The 9435-nt window shown below is 34.5% G+C and overlaps 1 protein-coding gene across 3 annotated transcripts; it reads right to left on the bottom strand.

The window, feature by feature from the left end:
• Positions 1-3299: 3299 nt before the first annotated feature.
• Positions 3300-8766, bottom strand: LOC107489563 (probable 6-phosphogluconolactonase 2). 3 transcript variants are annotated; one of them, XM_016110310.3, is made up of 4 exons: positions 8650-8766; positions 7915-8109; positions 7696-7831; positions 3300-4093 (listed from the first exon to the last, which is right to left on the bottom strand). In XM_016110310.3, the coding sequence occupies exons 2-4, from the start codon at positions 8085-8087 to the stop codon at positions 3602-3604; spliced, it is 801 nt and encodes a 266-aa protein (XP_015965796.1). In that variant the 5' UTR covers positions 8088-8109; positions 8650-8766; the 3' UTR covers positions 3300-3601. The 3 variants fall into 3 exon arrangements, with proteins under 3 accessions (XP_015965796.1, XP_015965798.1, XP_015965799.1); XM_016110312.3 differs by having other exon boundaries at positions 7915-8112; positions 8650-8712; XM_016110313.3 differs by lacking the exon at positions 8650-8766 and adding an exon at positions 8482-8634 and having other exon boundaries at positions 7915-8066.
• Positions 8767-9435: the final 669 nt, after the last annotated feature.

Below are 9435 nucleotides of genomic sequence, written 5' to 3'. Positions count from 1 at the left end.
AGAATAAAGTATGATTTCTCACCTTTAATTCTATAAGTGGGACCAAAATTAAATAGGAGAGAGAGAATAATGAAGGGTGAGATCCTCCACTGGACATCATCCAATTTTTTTTCCACTGGAGAGGATCCACTACCGTAACAAATCTACTATTCTACTACATAATTTTATATGATCTGCCTAATTAAAGAGAAGAATAGAAGGAATAAAGACAGTAGAATGAGAAGGACAGCAAGAGGAATGGCGAGCTGGCTAACACAACAACGAACCAGTGAGATAGATGGCAGCGTGATGGAGGTTAGGGTTTTTTGGGTGCGATGAAGGGTTGGGTTCCAGAAGGTTGGGTTCCAGAAGATGAAGATGAGGCTGGGTTCCGGTGATGAAGATGACGATGGACGCCGAAGGAAGCTGCTAGGTTCGAGAGTGAAGATGAAGTAACGGCGCAATAGGGTTTGAAAGGGAATTTTAGGGTTTGAAAGGCAATTCTTTAACTTTGTTGTAACTTTTATCAAAACCAAAGAAACCAAGAAATTCAAATGATAACATTTAAAGTTTTAAGTCATACTTTGATATCAAATTTAGTTTAATTATGAATATTGAGTTTACATTAAATACTTTTGATTCTAAATTATAATTTGTTGTATTTTTTAAGAATATTAAATAACTAATTTTTAATACAATGTACAAACTATAAAATTAATCAAATTATCTTAAACTAATTTTGTTAAGTATAATTTGGTAACATAAAAATTAGGTGTACTCTAACAAAGTTATGTGATTTAAAAATAAACAAATTATAAAAAAAATACACATTTTGTAATGAAAAAAAAAAGATACTGGAAAAAGAAGAAAAAAATATTGAATGGTGAAAAAAGTAAAATCACAAATCATCTTAAAATTTAGGATTAAAAATAAGTTAAGTGTGAAAATTTGAAAACTTATTATTTAGAGTTAAAATTTGAAAACTTAGGAAAAAAAAGTTTAAGTGTGAAAAAAAAAGTGAAAAACTAAATTTTAGGGGAGTGAACTCTATTGGCACGTTTTTCTAAGGTGCCAAAATAAACACACTATAGCCACGCTTATAAAGTGTGCTGATTTCTTTCTATGGCTACGCTTTTTAAGCGTGGCAAAAAACCGGGTGGTCAAATTTTTAATCAGTGGCCACCCACTGTAAAAGCGTGCTGATTTTTCTCTGTTGCCATGCTTTTCAAACGTGGCAGTAAAAAAGCGTGGCCAAATTTCAAGTAAGTGGATACCCTTGTAAAAGCGTGCCGATTTTTTTTATGGCAACGCTTTTCAAGCGTGACAAAAAATAGTGTGGGCAAATTACAAATCAGTGGCCACCCTCGTAAAAGCGTGGCCATAAACCACTTTTCGGCACGCTTTAAAAGCGTGACAATAAAAAAGTTTCTTGTAGTGTAGACTTCGTGCCGTATTGTAAACATAAGAATTAGCTTTAGGGAAGTGAGAAGATGGAAAATAATAAAATAGAATAATAGTTAATTTCAGTCAAATTAATGTGTCACACAGAGAATATTTATGGTTATTTAGGTTGCATTTGTTTATAAATGCAAAACATTAAGACAAAGACATTAAAAAATATAGAATCATAGTTGACAAACAAAATATAAAGATAGGCAAATTTCTATCTAACTTAAATAAGTTACATCTGTAATTAATTTTATCAATTTAAATATTTAGTTACAACATCGTGTTTATAACAAAAAGAAATTTGTATCTAAGTATATTTATCTGATAAAAAAAAGATTTAATTATTTTATTTTTAATATTATATAAATTAATTTGTTCTGTTAACAATTTTGATGCGAAATACATCTTTTAATGATTAACCACCCTTAACAGTTTGTTTTAGTAATTTCCTCTACTTATTTATCCCTTTCTTTTCTCTCCCCTTTGTTGGCTTTTAATTTCGCAATTGGAGAACAGAAAAATTCTAGAGAAACATCCTTAAAATGTATGCAACTAACGGTTGAAAATGAAAAATAAAAAGCCAACTTTTTAATGCATTTTCACATGCACTTATTTATATTGTCAACCAAACAATGATTCAAGAATGACTGAATGAGTGTTATTCATTTCTTGCATCTTTCCTGTTGTCTTCCCATTGCTAGTTGTTATAACATTCAGCATTTTGTATTAATCTTGTTATGAAACCACTCATCCCAGAAGTTGAACCTGATGGGAGAAGGCAACATTAATAGTTATATCTCTAACATTATCCTTCAAACAAAAGCTTCTTTTTGGGTTTGTTTGATTTTGCATAGGACTTCTTTTCTCTTTTATTTGCCTTATGCTATTTTTTCATTTTTGGAGTTCACCAAGAATCGAACTCTTGACCTTTCGAACATAGATCTCTGATACCATGAAAAGAGATTTGGTAGGTTCTTGTGAGAGAAAGAGAGAGAGAAGAGAGAGAGAGAGAGAAGAGAGAGAGAGAGAGAGAGTATTCGAGAAGAGAGGATATTTGTGATTGAATACCCAATAATTTTTACACCAGAATTTGGTTTATATACAGCTGTGATAAGCTTCTCTTTTACAACAGACTTGACTTCACTCCCAGCGTGACACTACTCACTAACAGACTTTTAACTTGTCTAACTAACTCCAGCTTAACGCTTTTGACTATTACTTACTCTCTATACTTTCAAACCTTTTCAAGGAAACTCTATTCTACTAATCCTTGTCAAAATTTTGTATTTTCTCCTACCTCCTATAATTACTGTTTGGAAATTTTCTTATGATTTTTTTAAACTAAATTTATGCATCTTTGCTAAACGAAAAAAGGTTATGATCATGGCTAAACTGTATATAGTTCCACCATTTTTTATTTCCGAATTGAGCTTGTGTTATGGCTTTTGCTGTACGGATCAAGAGCAATCTTCACATATAATTTTGAATTTTTGATCCTCAAAATAAGAATACTCTTTAGCTATCTTCACATATAATTTTAGTATATTTCCAAATAACGTATGATTATCTGTATCCTATCCACCTCAATATAAAGCACGAACATAAGTAAAGGAATTAATGCTTATTTGGATTACTGGTATGGAATTTGTACATGATTTGCAAGCATCACAAGTGGTTTAAAATAATCAAAAGGAAGCTATGTGAAACATTGATGCTGCATGGTGCATCCACCAATTGCCAGAAAAACCAGAGGTTGCAATGTAAGGGAAATACACTTTCATTCTTCATTATCAAGTTAGTAACTATATATATTAAAAACAAAATTGCATAAATAAGAATCTGGGTGGGTGAAGGTGATGAACTCTTGGAACTAAAGATGAACCTGATTTTCTTTTCTAAGTTGCAAACAGTGAGACCATCATGGCCAACAATAACACAATGAGGAATTGCAAGGATAAAAAAGGGCTTTGGGATGATGCTCTTTACAACTTTTATTTAAAAAGAAAAAACTATACCACACAACTCCAAACACCTTCTGAAGAGAGACCAACACAAAGGGCCAAAAGAAAAAAAAAAGGACTTTTATATCCACAAAAAAGAGAGAAAATATGCAGGATTCTATGGATAAACACTTTGTCACAAACAAACTTACACCTCTGCAAAGGGGTCCATCCTAACTGTTCAAGTCGGAATTTTTAAGCTTTGAGGCAGCCTGCTTATCCAAAAACCAGACCAGCTTCCCCATGGTCGGTTGGACCATTCTTGCCGGTATCAAGGAGCCATCAGGTCCAACTTCTTCTATTGCCAAGTGTAAGGCATCCGCTTTACCCTCACCTGTGACCACCACAGCTACATTGGATGCGGAATTGATAACAGGCAAGGTGAATGTGATTCTTTCAGGTGGGGGTTTGGGGGAGTCCGTAATGAAAGTTACCCATTCTTCCCTCTCATCAAGGGCCGGGTGATTTGGAAATAACGAGGCAATATGGCCGTCTGCCCCCAATCCGAGAAGAATGAGATCAAACTTGGGGCAGTCGTTAATCTCGGACACGCTGACCACATGGGTTTTCACTAACTGTCGGATGACAAACTCGTAATTGTCAGCTGCTTCTTCTGCTGACACAGAATCATTGATGGAATGAACATGACTGGGTACAATAGGGACCTGTCGGCATAACAGGCAGATGTCAAAGGAAGGATAAATCAATCGGAACTATACCATTTTGAATTTGTCAAACTCAACATTTAAATATCAAACAAGCAAAAAATCAAGTGATATATTCTAGCAGCAAGGAATCTATCCAGAAGCATCTCATGTAATTTATAGATGAACAAAAACCTATAAGGAACCAAAGAGACTGGCAGATTATTTTTACCAATAAATGACCCCAAAATTGGAAGCTAATTCATGGTTGCTAACGATTCAAATATACAAGGCAATTCAAATTATCCAATTATAACGTATATTCATCATTCAATTGACAGCCATCCATCAAAAAGTATCATAAAGCATAAAGAATAACTGAATCATCCAGCTATGAAAATTTTTCACTAGATCCCAGTTATATATATATATATAGGGATAAACACTCTATACTGCTATTTAACCTGAAACAAAAGAACAATTTTCTGGAATTTGCAATCTAATGACCAAACATGCAGAATGCATATAACTTCCTCTATCTCTCAGTATGTAATGACCATCAAGAGATGTCTCATGTCTGTCTATAAAGTCTAGATGCCTAGAAAGCTTCAATTCAAAGTGCCATCTCATCTAAAAAATATAACACACATCTCTCAATTTATAGGAGAATGCAAGAAACAAAAGTAAAATTAGGACATTAAATGAATTTCAGCAACTTATGGCACAAAGTAAATGTAAACTGGGGAATGATATACAAAAATGCAACTCAATTGTGCTTCCCCTTTCCGGGAATCATATTTGCTGTAATTTATCACACCAGAAGAGAAAACCCTATGTTGTAGGTTCACAAGCTTTTGCTTTTGGGAGCTCACAATGCTACTGAAGTACAACCTTCAAGCATAATTTTGATGTGGTACAGTTCTCAGCACTGCTAAGACCTTAACTCCCAGTCCTGAAAGCAGACTTGAAAACCAACATTTGTAACTTCTATCAACAGGAAATAGGGAAAAAAATTGGAATTGAAGGGAAAAATGCTGTGTCTGTGTAGTGAGAGCATAGAAAATTGTTGGATAAAATAAGCCTACAATTGGAAGTTTTCTTATGATGCAATCATAAATCTTGTTAGGACTGCGAGTCCCAAGAAAACAGCTATAACTTTGCAGGAACTTAATGTTTCTGAGAGTTAATAACCCTACACTTGAGAAAAGGATCTTCCAGTAGCTTTTGGTTTGGGTCCCATAAACCAAAGACTGGTTTATCAACTAACAATTATACTTGTCTTGTGGTCTCTACGTAAATCGTTAGGAAATCAAGTGATGCTTCAGAAACAATATTGAGAAGTTAGTCCCTGTTCATTTTCTGTTGATACTGACAATATGAACGAAAGCGTGCTTGCAGACAAAGGCTCTAACTGAGGAATTTTACTGTGTTTGCTGTCAATAGATTCAATAAGAATTTGAGCCTCCAATAGAACTCTATTAAAGTAAACAGAAACAACACAACAGCCAACAGAACTATAGGAATTCCTTGAATCAATTCTCTGAAAAGATTATCAAAAGCTCACCAATTCAGGTAAACAAAGAAGAAATGGAAGAAAGGGATATGGCCGGAATTAGGTAACAAGCTAGAGCACAGAGAGTGCTCTCAGCAGTCCAGATCTGAATCCTTTCCTGAAACTGAAAAATGTAAGGGCAAGTCAGAAATGCCACTCCTTCCTCCCTCCACTCAAAACTACTCTAGCGGAAATTAGCCTCAATCTTCCCAATGTTTTCCAACTAGTCTATTCCCAATCAAAAATGCTATTTGTAGTTTGTACAATAAAATTAGCCACCAAAGTTAGCCATCATTTGTGAACAAATACATATGTAACTTAAGTCATTTTTAAGTGCATTTTGTATTTCAATGTGCATTCTACACTGTGGCTGATTTTAGTGTACACACCTAGCATGGTTGACTCCCAATACTACAGTCATTCCCATATAGTCTAAATTATAAAATGTGATCGTGGCTCCACTTCTCCCTGCCTCTGAAACATAAGTCCTTCCAATTCTTCTCTTGCAATTCAGCCTAAGACAGCCTGCCTAGGGAATTCCCATTCTTGTCAGTACCCGAATTCTCAACTGTTCCCCTTTGGAATTGGACTTGGCTCTCCCATCACTGAGACCACTTTAGCGCCTTCCCTTCCATGGAAAGCATCGCCAGTTTAACATGTTCCAGTCACACTACATTCACCTGGAAATACCTCTCCATCTTCAATTTAGGGCTGGCAACCCCCATATTTTCTCTTTCTTCTTTGTAAATTTTCTTCCTCCAATATTTGCTAAATCCCTTAATTGGCTTTCCTACCATTGACATCCTATCAGCTTCACCAGATTGTGGTTTATGAGGTAGTATTCCTTTTGCCTCATATGTACAAGTTGACTGGACAAGAAGATAAGAGAAAAGTCTGTTTATGAGGAAAACAAAACAGAAAGCTTAAGAAACAAGTGTCTAACACTACGACGAAACACACCAACTTAAGTCATTGATCTTAATCTTCTAGCATCCTAACTTCAACTTGAAAACAATTGATCAGACATCCATAAATCTCAGTTGGACACGCCCTAGTATTCAACTTGCCAAATACCAAGTCGAGGTGCAACTGAACTGTATTAATCTCCTAGTTCTGTGTTTTGCATAGCGCCAGTTAGCTCAGCCAGCTTTCTAGCACTTACAGCACCAAATATTACTAACTAAAAACTCCAAATCATTAAATGTTTATAATGGTACTTAAAAAGAACCAACAACAAAGGATCCCAGTGATTGTCGCTAGCCAATATCAATCTTTACAGGTAAGAGAATTTCCCCTGCTTATAAATAGGGGCCTAGCTTCTCCCTGCTTATAAAATTCACCTATACAAGCAGAATATATAGGAAAGACTACCGTACTAGTTTGAATACAATGATCACTATTCATAGATTAACCACCATCACCAGTGTGAAGAAAATTCACCATAACTTTACAGGTTACAACAGCCTAAAGTTACATGAACAAATACATATATGATGAACCCTGTGTCTCTTTCCCCGTGCCCTGACCACTAAAGGAAATGGAAATAAAAGTACAAAAAAGACATTAGAACTGGACTACTATGTCTGGATCAAAATTCTATGTCTTGAAAGGGTGAATACAAATATTACCTCTTGCAACCATTCAGCTTACAAATCAGAATAAATGCTAAATATCGATAAAGTAAATAGTAAAAGTGACATCGAGTTTACAAATTTTCATGATGCAGCCCTAAAAGTACTTTGCATTGACTGCAAAAGAAAAGGGAAATAAAAAGAAGGCACCTTAACAACAAGATACACATGACCATGACAATTTTGAGGAAGTTTTTTTTAAAACATGCTCAACACTAGAATATCTATTGAAAATAAAGCACTTTGTCTTCTAATCTGATGATATTGTTGCTTTTTTCTCTTATAGAGCAGCCAGGAAACAAGTCAAAACAGCAACGAACAGTTTAATACTCGAGAAATAAGTAAATTTATTACTCCAAATTATTCCAAGAGAAATTTGTTCTTCATGGGAAATAGATAAAGCAATGAGAAACAGGAGATGTTTGAATTGAGGCCAAAACCTTGGACAAAAGGCCATCCTTGGCAAGCTTATAATTGCTATCAGCATGGTTTCTCGCCACGACGCGCTCATCAGCCCAGAAGATATACCATTTCGACCAGTCCACTGTCTTGTTGTAAGGAACTTCGCAAAGTTTTCTGTCAGCAACCATAACTCTTAAATGATAATACTAATCATGAAAGCAAAAGAAGAACATATGGCAAAGATAAGATACAGATACCCCATTAAGCCAATGAGAGAACCACCAGATAAAGCAATGGCAAAGAATCCGCGCTCCTTCACTGACACATCTGATAATTCAGCAATATAGTCTGCCAAATCGGTCTTCAGCTCATCCATACTCTCATGAATCCTCAAATCCCCTCTGTCCTTCTGAACACCAGATAAAGCCATGTTTTCAAAGTGTCTAGGAGCTCTACTTTATACCAACAGGAATAAAAGGGTGAATAAGAAAACACAATTAAATAAATAAAAAGCAAAACAAAGTTAATCAAATATAGATTGTCACATAATTTTAGTATTTTATTTAACTAAATCACTTAAATGTCAATCCGATAACAATTAATAATAATAATCATCATCATAATCATCAGCATCATCATCTATAAGCTAAGGCATTTATATGATTAAACCCTTAAAATTCAATTCAGCATGTTAAGTAATAATAATAATAATAATAATAATAATAATAATAATAATAATAATAATAAATAAATAAATAAATAAATAAATAAGGGGAACAAGCACACACTGAAAGACTGAAGAATAAATCCACGGAAAAACAGACCCGGATAATTCACGGTGTTTGCGTCACATATAATCTCAGCAGCATAATAAAAATAGTAGAAAAGAAGGTCAATGGTAGTCTCAGGAAGCTTGAGATTACTGAAACTGCATCACACAAAGGAATCGCCGATGCTTTTGAGAACCACATAGAAAGTAAGAAAATGCTTACCAAGAAAAACAGAAAGGGTGACACACAGAGAAGAAGAAACTGAATAACGTTGAAGATGGGTATTAGCACCAAGTGTTTATTTATAGTGTAATCAATATGCACTATTAACTCTTATTTATTTGCTAAACGTGCATAAAGGTAACAAAAAGTATAATTAGTTTGAGAAAGTATAGGGAGCAATGATCTAGGCGTACAATGTGTAGAATGAAGGTTTAGAAAGTATTAGAGATATGATTATTAGTGTTACATTATCCTATCAGGTTACGCTTTTGGAATGAGTGATTTTAGGACATGGTATTAGAGTTTCAGATCCGGAAGGTTAAGAGTTCGAACCTTGGTGAACCCAAAATTAGCTTTTTATAACATGAGATGTTTATTATCCCTGGTATCCGGATGGTTATTTTGGATAGTATAGGTGATGTTCATTTTATTCATAAACCAAAGATTTAGCCCATTGTACACATTGTACGTTTAGGCCATTGGCTCCCTAGCACTACTCAATTAGTTTAAATGGTAAATTACTTGTAATCTAATTAAGAAGCCTTGGGATTAAATTTTGAAAAAAAGCAAAGAAGAATATTTCTGTGAGTTGTTTTTTTTTTTTTGAAAATAAATAGCTCAACACAATATATTGGAGTAGTCAAACAGAAAATAAATTAACCAAAATAAAAGAAACACAAGACATGAAAAGAAGCCCCTTGTTATCTCCGGCATGGCCATCAATAACTAAAGGGGTCCACACCTCTCCATTCATTGTAACTCAACACAGTCATGTGACTGCTTTCT

This window comes from Arachis duranensis, chromosome 5 (genome assembly GCF_000817695.3).
Source record: "Arachis duranensis cultivar V14167 chromosome 5, aradu.V14167.gnm2.J7QH, whole genome shotgun sequence".
NCBI classification, from domain to species: Eukaryota; Viridiplantae; Streptophyta; class Magnoliopsida; order Fabales; family Fabaceae; genus Arachis; species Arachis duranensis.
Note: the sequence above shows the minus strand (reverse complement) of the source record. Positions and strands in the feature narration are given on the sequence as shown.